Source organism: Palaemon carinicauda, chromosome 31, assembly GCF_036898095.1.
Source record: "Palaemon carinicauda isolate YSFRI2023 chromosome 31, ASM3689809v2, whole genome shotgun sequence".
NCBI lineage: Eukaryota > Metazoa > Arthropoda > Malacostraca > Decapoda > Palaemonidae > Palaemon > Palaemon carinicauda.
In genome coordinates this window covers 20,973,565-21,000,320 of record NC_090755.1, presented here as the reverse complement: position 1 = coordinate 21,000,320, position 26,756 = coordinate 20,973,565, and the positions used below count along the sequence as shown (strand labels likewise).

The window sequence follows — 26,756 nt, the reverse complement described above, 5'->3', positions numbered from 1 at the left end:
ATTGAGGAAACACTAAAGCAAGGAAGAAGCATCAAATTGATAAGCAGAAGACTTAGAACCGGGTGCCAACGGATGTTTGCTTTAAAGGATGAAAATGGAAATTACAACAATAGACATGTTGTGATAAAAAAAAGCAGAGGATTTCTGTACAATGCAATACAATAGTGATACAATAAATAACTTTTCCAATAGAAAAAAGGAAACACCTGTGCTGGTACCAAACGTAACAGTAGAAGTAAAGAAAGTATTAAAAAGGCATGAAAAGGGCATAGCAGCAGGAGAAGATGGCCTAACAATCAATTTAATAAAAGATGGAAGAGATTTCATAGTAGTAAAACTGGCTGAACTTTACACAAAATGTCTGCAAGAATGTTCTATATCTACACTGCTTGGAAAAACTTTACCTTTATACTAATTCACAAAAAGGGAGACACAAAAGACGAAAAATTACCGCCCAATAAGCTTACTCTCTGTTACATGTAAGATATTTACAAAGATCATATTAGGCCGAATAGGATGACAGCTACACTTTGATCAACCAAGAGAGCAGGAAGGCTTTAGAAGCGAGTGTTCAACAAATGACCATATCCACGTAATTAACCAGCTAATGGAAAAATCTACGGAGTATGACAAACCAATATGTATTGCATTTATATACTATGAGAAAGCTTTTAATACTATCAAAAGCTTGGCAGCAATGAAAACCCTTTAAAGACAAGGAATAGATGAATATCATCTTAGAACACTTCAAGATATCTATACAGGAAGTAAAGCCATCCTAAAACTACATAAAGATAGTGAGAACATTCCGATTGAGAAAGGACTTAGACAGGAAAACTCCCATCTCACCTAAATTGTTCACAGAATGACTAAAAGAAGTTTTGAAGAATTTAGACTGGAAAAAATGTAGAAATTAAAATTAATAAAGAATACCTCAACAACTTAAGATTAGCAGATGACAGCAGTGTTTAGTAAATCATGGGAGGAGTTACAAAAGATGATAGAAGATTTGAATAGAGAAAGCAGAAATGTAAGACTGAAAATGAATATGAGTAAAACTTGGATAATGCTCAATAAAAGTCCAGAGAAAGCAAATAAGAGCTTTGGACGAACCCCAGGGATTGTTAATGAATATACATACTTAGGACAGACAGTAAGTATTTCCCCCAGGAAAAAAACACTTTTGGTAATCAAAATGAGATTATGAAAAGTAAATAAAAGGCCTCTCTCTCTCAAAAGAAAAATATTTAATGAGATGGTCATACCAGTATCAACTTATGCGTCAGAAGCATAGAGCCTTACTAAAGCTTTAGAACATAAGCTAGTTAAAACTCAAAGAGCTATGAAAAGAATAATGATGGGAAAAACTAAGAGACACAAAAAAAAAAACATGGATACGAAAGCAAACTAAAGTAGAGAATATTCTAATAACATGTAAGAAAAAGAAATGGACATAGCTAGGACATATAATGAGAATGACAGACAACAAATGGACATTGAGATTAACAGAATGGGTACCTAGAGATTGCAAAAAAAGCAGGGGAAGGAAAAGAAGACGATGCATTGATGAACTAAGAAACTTATTTCTTGTATCCCTATGGTATAGCATTGTATAGAAATCCTCTGTAATATTTATCCCCCCATCTCTATTGTTGATAATATTTCCCTTTTCATCCTTTAAAGCAAACATCTGTTGGCGCCCTGTTCCAAGTCTTCTTATCATCAATTTGATGTTTCTTCTTTTCTTCAGTATCTGATATTTTCACCAGACTGAACGGATTGAGTTTAGTTTTGACAGGAAAAGCTACAGCCATCATCAAGGAGCAGGAAAAAAACAGGCAACACGGACGAATCTAGACTTGTCGTGTGGTCACCTTAACCACCAAGATTTTGGGCCTTTTCCTTCCTTAGCAGACTTCCTTCTTATTGCCATAAAGCTAGATGGTGAAACAGCACACACTTCTTCTACTTCTTCTTTGTCTACATCTTTTCCCACTTCTATGTGGGGTCGATGTTTCTGTTCAGCTTTCTCCATCTACCTCTGTTCCACACCTCATCACCGGTTAATCCCTTGATTATTCCATTTGCAAGGCCTCCACTCAGAGTCAGGAACATATTTTGAAGACCCAGACCTAAGCTTTGGTTGGATTAGAAATCCACTTGTTACAGTTAATTATAGCAGACATAGAAAAGATCAGTCAGCCATCATTAAAGGAGGTTGATTAACATGTCGAGAGTCCAATCAATGGGACACTTAAGATTGTATTCAGGAATAGAAAGTGGCCTAATTTTTGGGCTCTTGTCCAGCCTTTGAACCCTGAACTTGCAGCAATTGCTTTGAGGCAGTTGATGTTGTTTCCATTGTATAACTGTGAAATTGGAGTTTCTACATTGGTTGATTTTAAAAGCAAGAAGCACAGCCAAATCAATGTCGAGCCTGACATTTAACTGAAGCTCACTGTATTGGAGCCAGATATTCCGAGTAATGAAACAGTATTACACACTGTTTGAGATATGAGGAAGAAGCGTTACTGTTAAGTTAACCAAATTTTATGCTTATTGCAAAATTAATAATTTTGTGAAAATCACGTTGGAGATAAGCCATTAATAAATCATTCAGTCTCCATTTTAGTACATTACAGCCTTAAAATACTTTTAAACCCGAGAGGGAAGTTTCATAAAACGGGGTCTGCTACTTGTTTATTTAAGAAAAAAAAAAAAGGTGGTCCGCTGCACATGAAAGTTCAAAAAACACTACAAGAGAGAAATCTGATAAAAAAAGATAAAACAAAATGTCAAAGTTCAAGCTGAAAGATGGATGTTTATTTGACTTTCACGGACACCAAATATAAACCGATTCTTATCAAAAGAATGAATAGCAATTCTTAAAGAATCTGGCCTTGATATACTACACAAACACTCGGTGTTTTGAACATCTAGAGAGAGGGGGAGGGGATTTATAATCGCAAACAACCCGTGTTTTGAACATTGAGCGACAGAGGTTAACGTACGATCACAAACTACCAGTTTTTTAGAACGCCATAAGAGAAGCGCTTTGAAGTACAAGGAACCTCAACGGAATCTAACGCATGAATTGAGAGGGATATTGAAAATGTGAACTATTATTTCCCCCGTAAAGTTCAAAAACACCGTATGGAACTTGCATTCTGTTGTAACTCTATTGGATTCACATGCAACTACAATAACTGTGGGACAATCACAGTTGTTAATTTGAATAAAATAATTATGGCTAAGTTCAACCTCGGTTGTGTTTGTAAAAAAAATTCTAACGCTCAATAGAATGACTATGCCTTCTTCTTACTTCTTTTTATATTTTGTTTTGCTCTCTTCTGAATTTTGCATAAAACGATATATTCTAGCTATCCTTTTTTTCCAGTTTACTAAATGTACCGTGACACATCTACAAATTGATATGTAAAATTGTTTATACAGAGGTTATGGCAAATTCTACATTTGCACAATCTGTTCAAAACATTCTCTATCAATTTACATTCTCCTCGGTATACCTTATGTATTTTTTACCATTTATCTCATTCTTAAATGTATTCAAAACAATCGGTGTTCTGGGTGGCCTATATATACACACTGTACTACGCTCCAACACCTGCACCAAGAATTGGTTGGCATGGGGGTTAATGGTTAACTAATCCTAACTTGCCAATGCTCTGTTCTATGCCACATGCATGTGTCCATGTATATGTCATGCTGTGTGTGTGGTTGTATGCATGCATGTGTGTGCTTATATAATACACTTATTGAGTTTTTATTCTCTCAGGCTAAATGTAGGTAATCTGTCTGCCTGCTTTTGTGTCTGTCCTTGATATTTTTTCATATCTCCTCCTGCAATATAGTCGTCCCTCAAATGGTTTTTGCTATGCTGCGGCTTGTTTTGCTCGCAATAAAAATTTCATTGCTCCAATATTCTGACAAGTGGTATATGGATGTGCTGTGCAAGCCATCCACGTGGGTCACTTTCAAACTATCATAATTACTTATGAGTTACATAACATCCCTCAAATAATCTGCTCCGCCGTGGCTCGCTTCGCTTGCAAATCAACATTATCTCATTGCTCCTCTATCTTGGCAAGTGGTACAAGAATGTGCTGTGCACACCAAACATATGATTAATTATTTCGGTAACATTTTTTACTTTCAGATGAGCAACAATAGCTGTCTATTGAATGGAGTGTGTTTTAAATATAATCAATTACCGAAATAGATAAAATCACACTAAATTCTGAAATAGATTGAACTTCCCTCTGGGAGAAGTCTTCTAAAAAGAGATTTTATTTCTTTTACAGAGTCATGAAAAACTGGTCTTTTGTGATTGTTTTGATCGTCGCCGGAAGCTGCTATTCCGCTTCTGTAGCTAAGGTAAGATTTAAAGTTCTCGATTTCTATTACATTAAACTGGCCTGCCAGTACGACCTATTTTCCAACTTATCGTGGCACAATTTATTAGGATTAAACAAAAGATGGATGGACTATATCAAGGATGACCTTCGATCAAAGGGATTATCTGGTGATGAAGTGTGGGACAGAGGTAGATGGAGAACGCTGGCCAGAAACATCGACCCCACATAGAAGTGGGAAAAGATGCAGACAAAGAAGAAGAAGAAACAAAAGATTATACTAATTTACTCTATTTGACCTAGTGCATACTGATTTGGATACTTGTAGTTGCTTATCCTCTTAACAAAGACTGGGTAAATTTCTGCAAGGTCCCAATTATGGGAGAAAGTCGAACTAATAATACTCACAATTTGAGATTTAGTTTTTTTTATATTCATATCTTGTCACTGATAATGTTTTTTCATCAAGCAAATCCTCAAAAGGCCATCATTCTTGATAACAAATTCACTTTTAAGAAACAGTTCAGATCTATCTCAATATCAATGGAGCAGAAAGCTAGTATTAGGAGAACTTATTTCAATTTTCCAGAAGATTATTTTTTTATTCCTTTATCTTGTCATGGTTTGAATCGCATAACCAGGCTCGGTATCTATCAGCTATATATCATCTCAAATTGTTTGATGAAAAGTTTTCCTAATAAATTTCTTATTGCAGATCTAAGTATTAATCACTTGACAGAGTCGTTTAATTACTTCACAACGTATTATCATTTCCTTGTATAATTCTAATAATTATCCTTTGAATTTGAATTTTCTCAGGCAAGACCCTCTAATAAATAGTACCTTTAGTTATCAATTTTAACAATCTTCCATTTTTTGGGGGTGATCGAATGCTACAAAGATTTTTAGAAGTTTTGTTTCAGTTATAACCAAACAAAGGATAACATTCCTATTCTGTGGTCGAGATATAGAAGGGTTAAAACTGCATAGGTTCAAACTTAACGCAAATTCGATTTTATCGTTGACCCTTCAGACCAATTTCACTTTATTACATAATTATTTTGTCTCATTATGTTTCTCGGTTATTTCTTTTGTATGGATTAGGCTTTACGTCTGTAGTTCTTTATCTGTACACGGCTGCTTACCCTTATGGAGTTCATCGGCTTGTAACGTTTTGCTTCTCAAGATAAAACAAGACAAATAATAACAATAATAATAATAATAATAATAATAATAATAATAATAATAATAATAATAATAATAATAATAATAATGATAATAAATAATAATTAAAAATTAATAATTAATAATTAATAATAATAATTAATAATTAATAATTATAATAAATAATAAATAATAAGTAATGAATAAATAATGAATAATAAATAATAAATAATAAATAATAATAATAATAATAATAATAATAATAATAATAATAATAATAATAATAATAACAATTTCTAACTTTCAAATTATTTTTCATTTGAATACTTGTTTAAAGTTCGTAATAAATTCTTCACCTATACAAAATGTATGTAATACAGTAATACAGGAAATTAAAAATCCTTAATCACTATTGTACCTGTTAATAAACGTTTTTTTTTTCTTTTTTTTTGCTTTCACAATTCGACATTAGATTTCTAGATCTCAAAACAAAATTCACTTAAAAGTCACGCATTGCCATTTCTTCATTATTACTCAAATAATTATTAGCATATACCTGTAGTCTATCAACATCAATCTGAATTCCTCAAAATCCCAAGTAGTTAAGTGTACCCATTAATAATAAAAATGGACACTATTTAAGTTTATCAAAAAGAAAAAATCAAAACAAATGTCATTTACTAACAAATACTAATGTCAACTGCACCATTTCTTGCCTCCTAGAATAAACCACTAACATCCGCATCTGGCTTTGAATGGAAACACCACAACAATGAAGAACTCGAAGACGTCCTCCGAAATGTAACCAAGAGATGTCCCGAAGTGACGAGACTCTACGCCCTCAGTAAACCCTCCGTTAGGAATGTTCCCCTTTGGGTCCTCGAGATATCATCAAATCCCGGAAACCATGAACTGCGTAAGTAGGAGATTCCTTAACACGTGTCCCTCTAATTTACTTTAAATGGGGAAATTAAAACTCTCTCTCTCTCTCTCTCTCTCTCTCTCTCTCTCTCTCTCTCTCTCTCTCTCTCTCTCTCTCTCTCTCTCTCTCTCTCTCTCGACAATCCATCATCTTTAAAGAAAATTACTCTGGTTCAACTTTATAAAAACAAGGGCCCACTACACGAAAAATCAAATCGACGTTTGAGATTGAAGCACACTGATTCAAGGGAAAATCCACCATGACATCTCTTCCTTTGATTCAGTCCATTTCCTCATTCTTTAATGTTAATTTTCGTTAGCTTTAACAAAATGGTTATGCTATGAACACTTACTGGAAATGCTTGAAATTGTCATTGATTTGTTTGCAATAACATTTTCGAGGTGTAATATTTGTTGGGAGCGTTCCTTGCGAGGTTGGAAAGAAACACCATCATAAATTAACGTAAGTTCTAATGAGAACGTGCACCGTGCAGTACAAGAATAATATGCAACATACAGGAAACACGTCTGCCTTGGGTGACGAATGAAAATACAAGCATGTGTGTGATGCCCCAAGGCAGGAAAGTACAATGTTGCCATGTCCTCGGGGCGTTGGCATAATCAATAATGGAATGAATAAGTATGCATAATAACGTAATAATATAATGCATATACATACATAAGAACATAGGGGGTGTATTTATTTACAAGGGACATACATACTAAATGAGATACATAATATGTCATTACTATAGGTATGGATGATATACAGTAACATCAGTTAATGTAATGGTCTCACATTTTATATATCTACACCTCCCTCCCTGCTCGCACTCTTAGTTCTATTCTCCAGCGTTCTCTTTTTCAATGACCCTTTTGAGATCTACGTGGGAACAATTGGGGGTTAGATATTGTGGACTTTTCCATGTCCGTGCAAGGGACCACAGGTATGTGGGGGAGGGGGTCAACACCAGACGGTGGAACTGGGCATAGAAAGCGGCGGTTACACCACCAAACTCGGCCACTAGGAAGACATACCTCATAATCCTGTGATCTGCCACAACCCACGACCCATGACAACTCCAACCATTCCCCAGCGATTAGATGTCGTGTCTTGGATCCTTACCGACTGACCTATATCAAACTTGGGAAGTGGCCAGGCATGATCATCATACTGTAGTTTCACTTGTTCAGTACGGGCACCTACAAAGCAGTCACAGTCCTCAGACTTGGCCTGCCACTCCTTTGAAAAAGACTGTGGATGAGCAGGTACACAGGTACAGTGGGTGGCTGTGCATAATCTGTGCTAGAGAGCAGCCTGTAAAATTCGGGGCACTACGCAATTCCAAGAGGCGCAGATCAAATTTTTCACAATCAATATTATCAGAAGGTGGTGTATTCAGAATCAGATGCTTAATGGCTTTTACAACAGCTTCTGTGAGGCCAATGAACTGCAGGTAATGTGGTGATAACATAATGTGGTGGACACCCTATTTCTTCAGAAAATCTTGGAACTCTTGGCTGGTGAATTGAGGGCCACCATCAGTCCTGAGACGAAGGGGAACACCAACTTGCCTGAAGTAACGGAAGAAAATACATATAGTGTTGGAAGCAGAAGTGTCTCCTTTACATGGTACCACAACAGGCCACCTAAAGAGTCAATCAGTTACAAGGAATGACTTCCCAGCAACGCTGAAAAAGTCAGCCAAGACAGATTTGAAGGGCCTTTTAGAGTGGTCATCATTCCATAAGGGTTCCTGCTGAAGACTACGCTGCAACATCTAGCATGACTTGCAAGCTTTTACAATACTGGTGATGTCGAGTCAATATCTGGCCACAACACCATCTATCTTGTACATCTCTTTGTGTCTTCCACACCTCGATGACTTTCATGAAGACGAGCTATAGTACGACAGTGGAAGGCAGCAAGGACAACAATCCATGCTTCATGGAGAACAAGATCACCATCAGTTGAGAGATTTTCCCATAATTTCCAGAAAGGGAGTAAGGACTGGTGTAGGTTATAACGATTGAATGGAAATCCTGAAGTCACACAATTCACAAGACAGGTATGCAATGGATCAGCTCTTGCTGTGGTTTAGAGTTCCTGGAGTGTTCCATCTGCATCTTGGGCCTGGAATCTTCTTGGGAGATGACAGCATTGACATTGACAATGTACCTGACATGTATTGTGGCATCATCACAAGTGATTTCATCTTCTGTATTAGGGTGACTGATTTGGGATCGAGATAAGGCATCTGGAATGGAGTTGCTTTCCAGCCTGCCACCAAACTGTGTAAAGTCCAGTGACATCTTTTCCTTGAGACGCTGAAGGCGAGGATTCTCCACTGCATCAAGTGAATAACGGTTGAGAATTTAGATGAGTTGCCTGTGATCAGTCATCAGGGTGAAATGCTGAAGACCAGTTAGATACAATCAATAATTAGACATAGCCCAGACCACAGCTAACAACTGTAGCTCTATAGTGGCATAGCAAGACTCGGCATCTATGAGGAAATAGGAGCCACATTGAAATAAACGAAGGTTGCCATTACCATGGTCCTGTAGAAGGGCTTATCTAGGCGTATCCAGTTCCATAAAGGTGAGAGGCATAAGTGTGGAGGATTACCCGCAATGCAAGATCGAAGGAAGCAAGGACTTGGGGGCTTACCAGGGCAGCACTGATTCAATGAAATACCTCTTCGTGATCCGGAGTACCAGCAAATGCTCTCTTGGAGTTCATCAGGGGTCGTAATGGCTGGGCTGTAGATCTCAGGGTGAACTCAGCCGACTGCTTCACAAAGCCTGAGAATGATCAAAGGTCGGTCAAATTGGTCGGAGTGGGAAAGTCATGGATTGCACTGACTTTGCCAGGATTAGATGCTATACCTTCTCCTGAGAACTGGTATCCACAGAAGGACACTTGGGATACAGTAACCACAAACTTGTCTCTGCTAAGGGTAATCTTGAATTTGTGGCATCTAAGAAGCATCTCGTAGATTTGTTGAAGGTGGGTGTAGTAATCTTCATCAGAAAAAAGTATGTCATCTATGACCTCTATGCAATTCTGCATTCCTTGAAGGGCCATATTAAGGCGGAGTCAGAAGGCATCGCAGTTACCAAAACCCATTGGGCCTCTTATGTTGGAAACACCGTATAGTGTAATAAGAGTCGTCAAGTGTTGGTCCTCTTCAACAAGTGCCATTTGCCAATATCCACACGAGGCATCTGCTTTTTTAGAATACCTTGCCTTCGAGTTAACATTATGGTTATCATCAAATGGAGTTGAAGAAGGGTGGGTTGGTCGGGATACTTGGCTGTTGAGCTTAGTGAGGCCAAAAGTGATATGGACACCCGAGTCCTTAGCTACTATGGCGAGCAGATAGCACCATTCTGAAGGCTTGAAAATTCTTTGGGCTACCATGGAGGCGAGTTCTTCCTTAACTTGACAGCGAAAAGCAAAGGGTATCTGGCAGGGTGTGTAGATAGCAAAGGGCACTGCACCATCTTTAAGGTGAATTCTCACAGGAGGACTGGTCATCGGCTGGAGTGGTATTGTCTTGAGATTCTCTTTGGCGACCAGAATATCTTTGAACTCCCATAAAAAGCATTTTCTTGTCTCAGTAGGGGATGTGGTAGCAGAAAAGGACAGTTCCTTGCATCTGTTTACATACTTAACTTCTAATATTGGCTAGGGAAAGTCAGGAGAATTAATGGCTAACTCCTTATAGTGGCTGTAAGACAGCAATGGTGTCTAAATACCGTCATGAACCTGTATCATTGCAGAACAAGACTGTTTACCCAAAATAAAAGTGGTTTGGAAGGTGCTCAAAGCAGGTGCCATAGCTGAACTGTTTGCAGTTAAGTTACAAAGAGGGGAAATAGCTTCAAACTACTCCTAGGTATCTTAAGTAGGCCAAGATGCTGAGGTCCAACTATGGAGACTTCAGTGCCTGTACTGGGTAACATCTGAATCTGGGATGTATCATCTCCATATGTCAGAAGGACACAGACTGGCTTAGTTGACTTGCCGTAAGTTTCAACTCAAAGACAGCTGAAAGTATTTATGGCCTGTGATTTACCTGACAATGGGGGTAGCTTTGTCACTTGAAGTGCCACCCCGTGTACTGACTTTTTTCTTTGTCTTAGAGTACTATCAAAATGTCCCACATGATTACAAACTTGGCACTGAGCTTCGTTGGCTGGGCACTTTGGTGTGTTAGCTCAATGATCTCGTTGTCCACGTCTTGCAGTTTCTTTTTGTGGCTAGACACACTTCAGAAGAATGGTGGTTACATGTACAACACTAACAGGGAATGGCTGGTTTGAGTGGTGGGGTTGAAAAATAATCTTTCCCACTCCCTTTGTTTCTTCTATGTCAAAATGACACATAACTGAGAGGGTGGGGTTCGAATGGCAGAAGTAGTCTTCCTGGCAGCCTCATATGAGCGACAAATATTGACCACCTCCTATAGTGAAGCTGTTGCATCAAGTGAGATGAGTTTCTGGACGAGTTCATCATCCCTAATATCCATGAGAATTATCATTTTCATCCGAGTTTCCTCTCATAGTTCATCGAAAGGCCTAGCACTTGCCAGAAGTTCTTGCAATTTTTTAATAAGGTCATTTTGAGTAACCTCACTCGTCTGTGCATGTGCGTTTACACTCATATGCGTCTAAACTTTGTTCGTGTGCGTTGGAGATGCTGTGGCTGTGTTCTGCTCTTCTCATTCAGCTAATAATCTAGTAATTTATTAAGTTAAATTATCTGATGATAGGATAGATAATTATTAGGTAACATTTTCCAAACATTGCATTTGTTGTTCTCGTATATCTTCAATACTGTAACCTACTGGTCCACTTTCATCTCCTGAAGCAGCAGTGTTAGCTGTGTTAAACCTTGAAAACCTGGGCAACTTCAACTTTTATTTAATCGGATTAAAACACAACTTCGTTCAAAGCATACTCAACCAGACGCACTCCACACCTGACACCAATTACATCCCGTGTCTACAAATAAATGAGACATTGGAACATACGTTTCTTTCACTTTATTATAAAGTTAGTTTAAATACATTTTGCACAGCAAGGATACTCTCAGATGGGCACCCTATTACTCTTGTGACAGCTCAAGCGGTACTGACTCTCTTTATGGGTATGGAAAGCATTTTTGCTCCCCTAATATGCTGAATCGACTAAATTTGTGGAAAGCTCCACTGTGATGGAAAGACACTACCATCCATAATTCTTAGAGTCACGTCACGTGTAAGAGTGTCCAATGATCTCATGGAAAATTTTATAAGAAATCATGATACTCTTAAAAGGGCCAATGATCTCACTGCATAAAACCAAGCTAACATATACATCAATAAAATTTCCTGTCCTGGGCTTGGGACATGTATGTATCTATCTATGTATATGTGTGTATATATATATATATATATATATATATATATATATATATATATATATATATAATATATATATATATGAAAATCCTCATAAAATCGGGTCCAAATAGAAATAAATCTTTACCTCATACTGGGATGGAACCTTGGTCTCTTTAAATAAAAGCCCCTTGCCTTTCATTTAAAAAGTCTATGGTTTGATCCAAGAATGAGGTTATATATACATATATATTATATATATACATATATACATGTATATATATATACATATATATACATATATATATGCATATATATATGTGTATATATATACATTATATATATATATATATATATATATATATATATATATATATATATATATATATATATATATATACAGTAGAGAGAGAGAGAGAGAGAGAGAGAGAGAGAGAGAGAGAGAGAGAGAGAGAGAGAGAGAGAGAGAGATGAGACTATTGACAAGCTTAGTTACATTAAGTACTTTAATAGATAATTGTTTTCAAGATCCGGATATTTCGTTTGAGAAGTTGGTCAAACCCCTTTCTTTAATCGTCAGACTTTATTTATGACCACATCTTTCCTTCATCATTTTAATTTTAATGTTTTGAAAACCCAAATATAAGACTAGATTCTCCTAAACTTGAGTTTAGATTAAGCTAAAAATTTTCTTTACTTGAGAAAAATATTCCATTGACCTGCACACTAAAATATGCAGTCTTTGGTTATTCCCGTTTTTGCTATACTAATTTAAAGGTTTAAAAACCACTCATGGATGGGAGAGGCAAGGGACAGTAACATTACCCTAGAAAGCAGTAGGCTACAATGCCATAAAGAGGGCAAGGCAATGGCTGCTGATGACACAGCAGGCAGACATACAGGCTCCCCCAAACACCCAATCCTTAGCTCACAAGGCTGGGGAGGATGCAGCCAATAAAGGAACTAGCGAGTTTGTGTGGGACTCAAACGCCAGTCTAGCGAACACCAGTCAGGGACGTTACCAATTAGGACACCACAAGTCTAAATTTAAAAGACCTAACATTTTAAACCTCGGTTTGGGCTCAAGTTAAAGCAAACAAACTACCGTGCCACCTCTTCTTCCTTCACAGTTAAGCCCGAATTCAAGTACGTGGCCAACATGCACGGGAACGAGGTGGTGGGGCGAGAGCTGTTGCTCGGATTAGCGGATTTCCTCTGCTCAGCTTGGCTCGAAAAGGATAGAGATGTCCGGAAGCTGATTTCCTCCACCAGGATCCACCTCTTGCCATCTCTCAACCCAGATGGATGGCAGCTGGCAACAGAAACGGTCTGTTACTATCGTTAAATCAATTTTATTCTAATATTCTATGATAAAAAATATTCCAATTAATAATTTCTAACATTTTTTTAGTTTCTTTAATCATTAAATTAGTTTTTGGAATCTTCCGCTTAAACATTTCTCAAATTAGTAGTTGAAATATAAGGATTTGCAAACAATAGATTTGATTTTATGATAACAATGCATATTTAGGAATATACATAATGTGATAAAGGAAATTATAATGACAAAATCTTTGTAGCCTCCAGATAAAATGGGATGTTGTGGTAGGAGGTTACATTTATAATAGGCTTAATTTACCTTTCAATACGTAATGTACTGTTGCACAATGTAAGACTGAATTTTTCGATAATACATCACACTGAAACCTACTCTACAAAAGATAAGGGGAGTTGCCCATTCCACCGGACTCATAAAAAGTACTAATAATAATTCCCCATGTGAACAGGGTGGTCAAGACTATCTCACAGGTCGAGCCAATAACAACAGCGTGGACCTAAATCGTGACTTCCCTGACCTGGACCGGATCATGTACAGCAACGAGATCAGACATGTTCAGCACAACAATCATCTGATGGATCACCTGCGGGCCCTGGACCACCAGGTAAATTAATTAAAATAATAATACAGTTGACATTCAATTAGGCTTGAAGTTTCTCCTTTTTTTAAGTCTTTAGACTCAAAGGACCTCCTGAGTGTTCCAAGTTCGAGCCGTACACACAAGATTCTACCATTATAGTGAGCTTTTGGGACACGAGTGGTTTTTGGGGGTTGAGTCATTAGCAATCATTCAGCGGTTATTTCTGGTCCTAGCAGGGGGGGGGGGCACCAGGGCTTTTGGGCATAGATCTTACATAGTGTACCTGTATGGTCTCTAAGCACTACGCATTAGAGCGATGACCTGATCTTGTAGCTCCCGCTTACGAGCAAACTTTAAACCTTCAAGCTGATGGAAAATCTAAGGGCCTTTGACCACTAGATTAAAAAATAAATGTGACAACCCTTATGAAATCACGTACAGTGCTCTATCATTATACCCAAAAGGTATGATTACAAAGTGAGCGTAAACAGCAAAAGAGAGAAATGGGTGTTAACACAATATTCATCCAAAGTCTGTCTGTAGGGGGTCTAATATTTTTATTGAAATTGCACTACCATCAATTGATGGAAAACGCCAGTAACCTCAGCCTCGTTCACTAGTAAGTAGTTGGTTATACTGTATTATAGCATCTAAGAAGGGGACAAATATACAGTATACATAGAAAAGTCTGGCGTACTCTTTATACATTCTCCTCTTTCCTCATACACCTGATAACACTAAGATAACAGAAAAAATTCTTCACTCAAGGGGTTAACTACTGTAATGTAATTGTTCAGTGGCCACTTTCCTCTTGGTAAGGGTAGAAGGGTGACTTATGGTAAGCAGCTTTTCCAAGAGGACACTTCCAAAATCAAACCATTGTACTCTCTTTGGCAGTGTCATAACCTCTGTAGTATGGTCTTCCAGTATTTTGGGTAGAGTTCTCTTGCTTGAGGGTACACTCAGGCACACTATTCTAGCTGTTTCCTCATTTCCTTTCCTCACTAGGCTATTTTTCCTTTTGGAGCCCTTTGGCTTATATCATTCTGCTTTTCCAACTAGGGTTATAGCTTAGCAAGTAATAATAATAATAATAATAATAATAATAATAATAATAATAATAATAATAATAATATCTCCTGCAAGACGACCCACCTACAGTACAACTGTCTGGTGCAGGATTCCCTCTTTTACATAGATGTCTGCTTTAGGGGGGAGCCATGTAATACACGTGTAACAAACAATGCACTTACAAATAAAGAAGAATGCTCTCTCTACGTTTTCTTCTATGTTGCAGCCACCATGTGACTCCATGGCAAAAAGCCGTTGAATCTAACACGCTAAATTCAACACTATTATCATCATCATTGTTATATAGTAAATTTTTATGAAAATGTCAACGTTATTGACAAAAGCCATTGAATATACACATACAATTGTTACCTTTATATGACCCCTTGGGAGCTTATAAATACCTGTGTTGTCACTTTATAAAGGTTGGTTGCATAAGGGTCACCTTTCATTAAAGACTTCATCCCTCTGGTCACAATGGTGTAGTGTGAATAAAGGGTGGGTGCTCAGTACTGCTGATAACCAAGCCCTCTATGTGGGTGTAGAAAGCTATATTATAAATGTTTTGGAAGCTTTCCACTTAAAAGGTTCACTGAATGCATCAAGTTAAGTATGAATATGCAAGTGATTGTGTCTTGCAATTTTCTTGAAATTACTTATGTTACTGAAAAGGATAAATTTGATAAAAAAAACTAATTTCTTCCCAATTCTTACTCCAGCCTCAACCGGAGACCTGGGCCGCCATGGAATGGATTATGAACATACCCTTCGTCCTCTCCGCCAACTACCACGGAGGCGACCTAGTGGCCAATTACCCCTATGACGCCTCTAGGTCAGGTGCCGCCCAAGAGTACGCAAGGAGTCCTGACGATGATACCTTCAAGTGAGTTTTTAACGTCCATTCAATCTTATTCCATTCATAGCTCATCTATTTCAAATTACTTTGGTAGTTCGAAATTTTAAACATCCTCTAAACTTGCATTTCATAGCCCACACATACACCATTTTTTACTCTAAATCTTTTAAGTTCACCCTCACCAAGCTTCACAGTTATCTCGTCCAATTTCAACAAAATAAGCAAAACATATGTAGAAGGAAGTGATGGATAAGCAATGTTATTCTTGGGGTGGTGTTACTTTTATCAGCAAGACTAGATTCATTAACACTTTTTTCTAACACTAAATTACCGGATCAAGAAGCATTATTTGATACAAAACATAAGGAGTGCTTCTTCTTACAAAACCACATATTTGCTGTTGAAGCTCAAAATAGAACATTTAGGGTCAAATTCATAAGGAAGACAATTCTGTATTTTATGAAGTAGATAAATTTATGATAAATAAATTCGACTGCATAACAGCCTATTCTAAAACAAATTCATGTTTCAAAACAATTTAGGCATGAACAAACTAATCTTCATAGATTGTATACTAAGGCAATTGCTAAAGATGCAAAGGACTGTTCTGGTGTGGGCATTTTTCATCAACTTCAGCATCATTTTGCTCACATTTCCGTTAGTGTGGTTGGGCCCCCACCATGTCACAAGGACACCGTTACCTTTTCACAATAATCGATTGTTCCACTTCTGGCCTGAAGCCATCCCCGTGTATTGTAAAATAATTAAAGGTAATCAATACCAAATTTTCAGTGAAGATGTGGATTCACGGGTTAGATTACAATTAAATTTGCATTGAGAACATATAATGATTTACAACTAATTTACAAATTAAATATGTATTGTTGTGGTTCAGAAATGCGGACAAAATGACTAGAGAGTGAGAGAGCGAGCTCTTACCCACTACATATTTCGATATCCAGCAGGTCTTTATTCAAACTAGTTAGTTTTGAGACATGAAATCCTATAAAAAGAAAATTTACTTGAAAAATCCATTTTAAGAATTTCAAGCTTCAAAATTATAACAGTTTGAGCTGGCTATAATTAATCACATAAATATATTTTCCTAAGTAGGGCAAATATATCTAGGACAACTAGATACCTTCCTTCCTTCATGGTAAATAAAAAAATTCTTATCCCCCTCTGTTCAGAGCAAGGAGAGATTAAGGCATTGGGTTGCCTATAGCCCCAGGCTCTTATTTCCATAAAAGGCACGGCTATCAAAGCTTTCACGTCCCTTTTTGGCGGCGTAGCCTCTAGATCAGTGGTTCCCAAACTGGGGTTAATTTCCCCCTGGGGGGAAAATTTGAAGCTTCCAGCGGGGAGATAATTACACTACCTACTAACTAAAACAAGCGGAAAATGTCCTCATAGTACGTGCGGTTATTTGTTGTTATGCCAGGCTGACACTTGCACGACTTTTTGTCACGAATTTGTCGTGGCAAGTCGTGACATTTTGTGGCACGAACTGGAAAAAAAAAAAAATTACCTGAGAATCACAGCTCACCTGTCCACATTGACACGAACTGGCACGACGAGTTCACGACAAGTGCATGCATAGTTTTAGCATAGTTTGCACACTTCCCGCATCATCCCGACGAGTTCACGAACAGTTCGCGCATAGTTCACGCCGCATTTACGAAATTTTGTCGTGACCAAAATTCTCGTCACGACATGCCACGATGTCACGACAGGTTCACGATGAGTTCACTCCAGTTCACGACGAGTTCACGTCAGTTCACGACTCGAGTCGTGACAATGCGTGCCACAAATTCGTGCAAGTGGTAGGGTACCTTTAGCCATTGAATTGTGATATGATCACATCAGTTCTCACTGACATGATATTCAAGGGGAGAATTGGAGTGGCATGCCCATTTCTGATTATCAGTATATTTGCACATTTGAAAAATAAATGAGTAAATAGTCTCAAGTGTGTTTTAACTATTTACTCTTTCCCTCATACACATGAAGGGGGAAATCTGGATGGTTGAACTGGGTGCAGGGGGGAAATGACAAAAAAGTTTGGGAACCACTGCTCTAGATCATGTTTTGGGCTAAAGCTGGAAAGGGGTGGGGGATAGAGTTGGTGCTTGGGGGAATATTTTCCCCCAAATAGTTGTAGGGATAAACCAGGTTGCATATGTAATTGGTCTGTTTTTTTTTTTAATTATAAAGTGGTTTTTTCTTTATTTTTCAGACACTTAGCCCAGGTCTATGCTAACGAACATCCCCGTATGTCAGATCCAAAGAGACCTCCTTGCACTCCAGGAGATTATTCCTTTGGTCCAGAGGGAGGTGTCACTAACGGGGCAGCCTGGTACAGCGTGCGAGGTGGTAAGTAATCTCTTGATACACAGGGGCCTAAGAAAAGGGACAACACTGGATAAAAGTTTATAAAAATAGTGAAGTTGGTTAATCCTGGGCTCCAGTTTTCTACCCTATTTTGACATGTCTGGTTTATTTCCCCTTGATATTCGGTATCACTTATTAAACATTTTCGGGTATCATTTGAATCCAGTGAAAAATTTAAATGACAAAGTAAATCAATTATTGCCAAAATTCCATTTCAAACACTATATATCACTTTTACAGCTACCTGATATTTCCAAACAATACGAAAATGTAAAGCCAGAGTTTCCACCACACAAATCTTCATTTCTGGACCCAAAAATGAAAATGTATATCGAGTGAGAGGCCTTGCCACTACCTGACATAACTATTGCAATTTGCTACAGGCATGCAAGACTTCAATTACCTGTCGTCCAATGACATGGAAGTGACCTTGGAGGTCGGCTGTGACAAATACCCACCAGGAAGTGCTCTCGAGCAGGAATGGCTCGACAACAAACAAGCCATGATGGAGTTTTTGTGGCAGGTAAGATTAAAAAAACACTTGGCCATATTAAATTAGTCTTGGCATGTTCTAGAAAGTAACTAGAGGCAGATGTTGGGAGATTGTAAACTTGCTTTGCCTTCTTGTTAAAAATTCCATTTGTTTCAAGAAGATATATTTTGGAGGTCTTAAAACTGAATTTTACCCATGTTCTTCAGATATTAAATGTGTTTTTTTGCTAAACTGGTTGACAAGTTTCGTTCTATAGTTTATCTGTTATCTATCCTACTTATTCTATTTTGTTAATTATCTTTGTTGCTTTGTAATTATCTTATTTATAGTTTGTTCCTTAGTTCTCCGTTAAGGTCTCTAGCTCGCTGAGTTCTGCTTATGTAACAGAGATTGTAGATTGCCAAGTTGCCACATATCGAACATATCATTACAAATAACGAGATTAATAATGTCTCTTCAACAGGTTCACACCGGAGTCAAGGGCGTGGTGAGAGACTCCCAGACCGGACAGGGCATTCCCAACGCAGTCATACATGCCAAGAACGTGACGAGGATAAACGACACGCACACAAGAGATGACCACATTTACCATGACGTTACCTCAGGTGAGGTCAAGGCGGTTGTGTGCCAAATCTAAGGTGGTGGGGTTCTCGAGTCTTTTTATGCAGGTATAAGAATGCCTCAATAAATTACTAAATTTTAAGAAGAAAATGGGGAAACATGGAAAATTTAAAGTACAGTGGAACACATTGAATAGAAATGTTGCAAACGTTAGATTTTCATATAGGGAATAATCTAAAGAAAAAAAAATATAATTCAATTATTAATAATGGTGTAATAAATTTAATTGCTTCAAATCCTTGAGGGTCGTACACTTAAAACTATCTATGTAAAAACTACTTATGAACTCATATTTTTCTACTCAAAAAGGTGGGTAAGAAGATATATTAACTTTTACTTCAATGCTTTAGTTATTATTATTAGTTCATGTACCATCCGTCATTTCATAAACTTGACAGCTTTCACTGTCAATTAGATTAAATTTATCTCTAAAACAAAATTATTATATAACTACAAATACCCTTTTTAAAATTAGATTTTACAATTTGAATTGTTGCCATTTTACCTTCATTTAGTTATCTACTTAAATCATTATCAAAATTAATAAAAACTAACTATACTCAATGGAGCAAGAAATGGCCGATAGGGGAGGACACCTGATTTTAAATGGATTCCTTCACTTACACCATGTCTACGCAGATCACTAGCTAGCCTTTTCCCTCCAACCCCACTTCAACTCCTTACCCTTTTTCTCTAACTTTCTTTTTCTCTCTGTTTCTATCAAAATTATTATATTTCCGAAATTTTATTCGAAATTATCCTAACTTTTCTTCCACATCCCCACTGAGGTAAAATTATAGGCTTGTTTTCTGTATAAAAGTTTCCCCCAATACTAAACATGTCAAAAAAGAGGAGGCGGTGATGTGTGGAGACATGGCATTAGTTGGAGGATTCTTTTTAAACCAATTACCCTTCCCTCTTGATCATTTTTCACCGCGTTGAGCATAATTGGAAAAACTTATATTCTTATCTACGTAAATCCTAAAAATCATTTCAAATTAAAATTCACTTTACTAATAAAATCCTTGTTATCTCTACTTGGTGTAACTTTCAACCCTAATCCAAAAACATACCCAGATTTGAAAAAAAAAATATAGGTAGGTAGGTAGTAGGTTGGCCAGGGCACTAGCCACCCGTTGAGATACTACCGCTAGAGAGCTATTGGGTCCTTTGACTGGCCAAACGGTACTGCATTGGAGCCTTCTCTCAGATTACGGTTCATTTTCCCTTTGCCTACACATACACCGAATAGTCTGGCCTATTCTTTACATATTCTCCTCTGTCCTCATACACCTGACAACACTGAGATTATCAAACAATTCTTCTCTCAAGGGGTCAACTACTGCACTGTAATTGTTCAGTGGCTACTCTCCTCTTGGCAAGGGTAGAAGACATTCTTTAGCTATGGTAAGCAGCTCTTCTAGGAGAAGGACACTCCAAAATCAAGCCATTGTTCTCTAGTCTTGGGTAGTGCCATAGCCTCTGTACCATGGCCTTCCACTGTCTTGGGTTAGAGTTATCTTGCTTGAGGTTACACTCGGGCACGCTGTTCTGTCTTGTTTCTTTTCTTGATTTGTTAAAGTTTTATAGTTTATATGGCAAATATTTATTTTAATTTTGTTACTGAATTGTTGATTACTTCTCTTATTTCCTTGTTTCCTTTCCTCACTGAGCTATTTTCCCTGTTGTTGAAGGTCATGGGCCTATAGCATCCTGCTTTTCCAACTAGGGTTGTAGCTTAGCAAGCAATAATAATAATAATAATACTTTCAGTGCATGAAGGGGACTACTGGCGACTCCTGGTTCCTGGAGAGTATGAGATAACGGCCTCCGCCGAAGGTTACATGCCACTAACCCATGAGGTAACAGTCACGAACCCAGAACACACCGAGGCCATCAGGAGGGACTTCGATCTCACACCTCTTCCAGAGGAACCCTTCTTACCTCAGTCTATGGTAAGTGTTGTGTATTTTTCAACTAAAGGCTACAACAACAAAAATACACACACTCTCGGGGCGAGACTTTGAGAGAAAAAAAAAACAATTACAAAATTAAACCAGGTCTTTTTATAATGGATAAGATTTGTGAATTTGTGCTAAAGAAGCTCCTTGGAACATTGACTCGAGTGGTGTCTGTACAGTGGAACAGTGATGTCGGCTACTCAGAGGGGCAGTTAATTTATTTAAAAGTTAAGCCTTGGATTCCACTTCCCGTGCCTGTCACACACCCTTAGTATGGCACTTCATAAATCCCTTTATTCATCATACAGTCCTTAAACATCACCAATGACAAATTCAAACTTAGTAAAAGACCATCTTAAACAACAAACTCAAATTTTTAACAATTTTAAATAACAAACTCAAATATTTAACACAATTTCAAACAACAAACTCAAAATGTCCCTCACATTGTCACTCCACAAATTTGTCTTGACACTCCATTTTCCATTTGTCCCAATCTCCTACACAGTCCGTACATTCAATTCACTTATCGGCCTTGCACTTCCTAGCAAAATGTCCTGCAAATCTCAATTTCCACGCATCCCCCTTGCTCTTTGAAATGCACACACTTTCTCTATATGGCCTAGCCTATAACACGTGTAACATTCAACCTGTCTTGCTTTTGTACACGTCCCTTCTCTGCAAAACCAAACAGGCTTGTAATATTTTATCTGTCTTACTTTAGTACACTCATTAACATAATGCCCTTTCTATCCCCCATACAAGAAAGGCAAACAGTGTGACCACCTACAGTACATAAATTCTATCTGTGACCCATAAGTGAAACACATTTCCGTATGACCTTCCTTTTTTTTTATTCCTTGTTAGACTTGCATTTCTCTCCTTTTCATCCTAGCTTTCCTGGTAAACACTTAACTTTGGTCTCGGTCTCTCTCTCTTGCAATCCCATAGCATTCATCAAGAAACTTTGCCACAACATTCATGAGGTAACTTGTCAGAGCATCTTCAAGTTTTGTACTCTGGGGCAATTCTCTTTCCTACTTTCTTTTTAACACACACCCTACTTCCATTCGTTATATCTTCATTATTTTCAAATTTGTAATCTTCTACTATTTCCAACACAGCATCCCATTCCAATCTATCATTTGCCCATCTCATATTCTCCTTCCATTTTGATTCATAAACTCATAAACACTGGCAGGTACGGTGGCAAGGAACTTCATTATCCTTCCCTTACATTCATTTACATTTTCATCCCCAAAGTATCAAGACTAAGCACATACAATTCCACAGTAATTCTTTCCCATTCTTACCTCTTTAAATTCATTCTTCATTTTATACCTTACCCAAGTTTTCATTCTTCTCACTTGACCAATAGACCTCTCCTACATATTCATATCTCTGATCATCCACACTCATGTTCGTCCTATAAAAGCAAGCCAATTTCACTTCCACAAAAACCGCCAAGTTCTCGCACCCATAAACTTTTATCCTCACCATACTTTTCCATACAAATATTTTCGTACTCTGAAAAACTTAACCACATCCATAACTCCGTCCAAACTATACTTTTTTTATATGTGGCACTTCCCTAATCAAAACAATCTTATGAAGTTCCTTCTACTCATCTTCACTCAGACTCACTTGGCCTATCTACTTTTTCCTCCTCCTCTTATTTTTTCACTACCACTCCAGGACGAATATAGAGAATATATACTTTTTACTCAAGCCGTTCATCGCCATCTTTCTCTTCCTAGTAATCATCATCTTTGTACTCTAATTCACCTTCCTAGGTGCAGCTATAAGAAATGACAGCTATAAGAGTAGACATTTTTCTTTCCTTTTGGGCACCTTCCACTACCACTATTTCCATCATCATTTCCGCCATTTCTTCTATTTTTTCCAAAGCTATTTTCAAATTACATTTCACCCTATCTTCAATCTCCTTTACCAGCAATCTCAGTTCTTCATTTTCTTACCTTCTCAATTCTTCTCTTAAAACTTTCACCTCTTCTTCCATATTGTTCTATTTCCTTCATACTTCCAAACAAATCTTATCCGACTCTATCATTCTGGTCAAATGACTTAAAAAAAAGCTCTGACAGTAATACCCAAATAATAATGCCTTAATGAGCAAAGCCTACGTTCGGCACCCACTATGTAGTAGGCTTCCAGGTTACTATGGACCAGAATTAAACACACTCCTACCTATATTTTACTTTATTCACTAACTACGCACAGACATACAATCACATACATTCGCAGACTTCATTAAAATATAAATCTAAGCCCTAAACATATCTATTTAGTAATAATTCAAACATTCACTAACATTACATTGAGAAAAACCTATTTCACACAGTCGAAATTATAAAAAAAACTAATATTTATCTTCTTTGCCTTCAGCTTTTCCCATTTCTATATTTACCTAAACCAACCAAACTTTAATATCACCAATTCTCAATCCAATAAACTTCACCAAATGTCTTGATTAATTATATCTAACAAACAAATATAATGAATTATCTATACCATGAATCATAATACGATACTATCTTTTGCCATAATACCACAAGAGGGTTTTCACTCCTCGTAGAAAGTCTTATTCCACTGGCAAATAGAATATAACCTAAAAAAAAATTATAAAAATTTGTTTTTCAGCAAAACATTACAATATTCAAGCACCGAGTAATATCTGTGCAAGTACAGTAACGTATTCAATCTGTCACCTGTGTTTTCCACTCTTGAATAAGTCCACTTACATCCCTCTTTACCCTTTAATATTTGGCAAAGTTCTCTCTATTTCACTGTCATTTGCATCAAAATTCACCTTTCTATTTTTGCTGCCTAACATACTTTTAATAACTGACCTCTTTATCACTAAATTAGACTCTTCCTTTTTTCCGGTTTCTATCTTACTCTTTGACAAGTTTTCTAACTCACTGTCGATTTCAATAACTATCTTTTCCTTAATTTTTCTTATCCTTTACCCCTAATCTTTGACAAGATTTCTATCTCACTATCATCAGCTCCCCAAAAGCTAGGCCACACATCTCATGGTCTGGTGTCTCAAAAACAACAGCAGGAAAATGGAAGGGAAATCGCTTACAATATGTGGATCATCTCTCATTACTGAAAAGGGAGACAAAATGCTGGAAACAATGCAAACGGGAGGCAAAATAAAACTTATACTTCAATAATAAAAATCAGAAAGAAAAATAATACTACAAGCCACCATAAACGTTTAAAACCATCTAATGTAAAACGAAAGAGCAAGATCGCATAGTTTCCAGCAATCATTACAACTGTCTCCAAAAAACAGTTTTCATATAATTATAATCGCTAAATATTTGTTCATAAAGTACAGTTTTCGAATCATCCCAAATCGGCTAAAAAGGTTACACAATAGCTATCTCACTAGCGCAACATATTTCTATCATTATCATCATGAGTGGCATTCACGTGATAAGTTCATTTTAATTCATAATTAAATCAACAAAGACATATATTTCTCGAGTTCCTCACTTTTTAACAGGTCACGCTCATAATCTATGGTCACTTATTGCGTCACTTCAGCCTAACGCTGTACAGTGAACTGGAAATAGATGGTAAATTATCTTTCCTTGATATAACATTCTTAGCAAAATGGTACGGGGTTCAATAGTTTTGTCTATATAAAACCAACATTTACATGCCTCCCCTAAATACATCTCCTTTATTCATTTACGATAGAAGTGGAATTTTGTCTGCACTCTCAAATATAGAACATAGCCTCTGTACCATGGTCTTCCACTGTCTTGGGTTAGAGTTTTCTTGCTTTGAGGGTAAACTCGAACACACTATTCTATCTTGTTTTGTTAAAGTTTTTATAGTTTATAAAGGAGATATTTATTTTAATGTTGTTAATCTGTTTAAAATATTTTATTTTTATTTTTTCCTTTCCTCACTGGGGTAGTTTCCCTGTTGGAGCCCTTGGGCTTATAGCATCCTACTTTTCCAACTAAGGTTGTAGCTTAGCAAGTAATAATAATAATAATAATAATAATAATAATAATAATAATAATTTATATATACAGTACACACACACACACACACACACATATATATATATATATATATATATATATCGTAAAACGATACACAAACTTATGCTACCACCAGATGAAAACAAATTCTCTATATTTCAAGATTAAGAAATCACCTCAATAGAATTTGAAATGAATTTTATCAACAGATATTACTGAAGATGGTAATTTCCCGCTCGAATTCAATGAGTCAATTTTCTTGGTTTAAAGATCTTCGCTTTGGGTATCATAAACAAATTATTATTATTACTAGATATTCTGCAGGTCTAGTTAGCAAAGCAGGATGCTATAAACCCAAGGGCTCTAATAGGGAAAATAGCCTAGTGAGGAAAGGAAATAAGGAAAAGCATAAACTACAAGAGAAGTAATGAACAATTAAAATGAAATATTTCAAGAACAGTGACAACATTAAAAGAGATCTTTCATACATAAACCATAAAAACTTCAAAAAAGAAAAAAAAATAGAGGAGAAATAAGAGAGAATAGTGTACCCGAGTTTACCCTCAAACAAGAGAACTAACCTACGACAGTGGAAGACCATGGTACAGAGGCTTAGGCACTACCCTAAACGAGAGAACAACAGGGTTGATATTGGAGTGTCCTTCTCGTAGAAGAGCTGCTTACCATAGTTAAAGAGTTTCTTCTACCCTTACCAAGAGGAAAGTCACCACTGAACAATTACATTGTTGTAATTAACCCCTTGAGCGAAGAATTGTTTGGTAATCTCAGTGTTGTCAGGTTTATGAGGACAGAGGAGATTATGGAAAGAATAGGCCAAACTGTTCGGTCTATGTGTAGACAAAGGGAAAATGAGCCGTGACCAGAGATGGATCCAATGTAGTACTGTTTGGCCAGTCAAAGGACCCATTAACTTTCTACCGGTAGTTTCTCAACGGGTGGCTGGTTCCCCAGCCAACCTACCACTTACTCTAAGTGTAATCGATGTAGTAAGTTGGCCAAGGCACCACCCACCCATTGAGATACTACCGCTAGAGAGTTATTGGGTCCCTTAACAGGCCAAACAGTACTACATTGGATCCATCTCTGGTTACGGCTCATTTCATCTGTGCCAACACATACAGAGAATAGTCTGGCATATTCTTTACACATTCTCCTCTTTCCTCATACACTTGACAATACTGACATTATCGAACAATTCTTCTCTCACGAGGTTAACTACCGCAATGTAAATGTTCAGTGGCTACATTTCTCTTTTTAAGGGTAGAAGAGACACTTTAGCTATGGTAAGCAGCTCTTCTAGGAGAAGGACACTCAAAAATCAAACCATTGTTCTCTTTTCTTGGGTAGTGCCATAACCTGTTCCATGGTCTCCCACTGTCTTGGGTTAGAGTTCTCTTGCTTGAGGGTACACTCGGGCCCACTAATCTCTTATTTCTCTTCCTCTTATAATTTTGAAGTTTTTTTTTTATATAGGAAAGATTTATTTTAAAGTTGTTATTGTTCTTAAACTTCTCTTGATGTTTATTTCCTTAATTCCTTTCCTCACTGGGCTA

The 26,756-nt window shown here is 37.1% G+C and overlaps 1 protein-coding gene across 1 annotated transcript in view; it reads left to right on the top strand.

Moving 5' to 3' along the window:
- LOC137624338 (carboxypeptidase E-like) overlaps positions 1-26,756 on the top strand; it is a 58,839-nt gene that overhangs the window by 3,861 nt on the left and 28,222 nt on the right. Inside the window, exons 2-10 of the mRNA XM_068355024.1 lie at positions 4,323-4,395; positions 6,261-6,453; positions 12,976-13,172; positions 13,633-13,788; positions 15,555-15,718; positions 17,928-18,064; positions 18,466-18,605; positions 19,039-19,180; positions 20,970-21,151. Of these exons, the coding sequence (XP_068211125.1) occupies positions 4,327-4,395; positions 6,261-6,453; positions 12,976-13,172; positions 13,633-13,788; positions 15,555-15,718; positions 17,928-18,064; positions 18,466-18,605; positions 19,039-19,180; positions 20,970-21,151 (1,380 nt within the window). The 5' untranslated portion in view covers positions 4,323-4,326. The remainder of the gene's footprint in view (positions 1-4,322; positions 4,396-6,260; positions 6,454-12,975; positions 13,173-13,632; positions 13,789-15,554; positions 15,719-17,927; positions 18,065-18,465; positions 18,606-19,038; positions 19,181-20,969; positions 21,152-26,756) is intronic.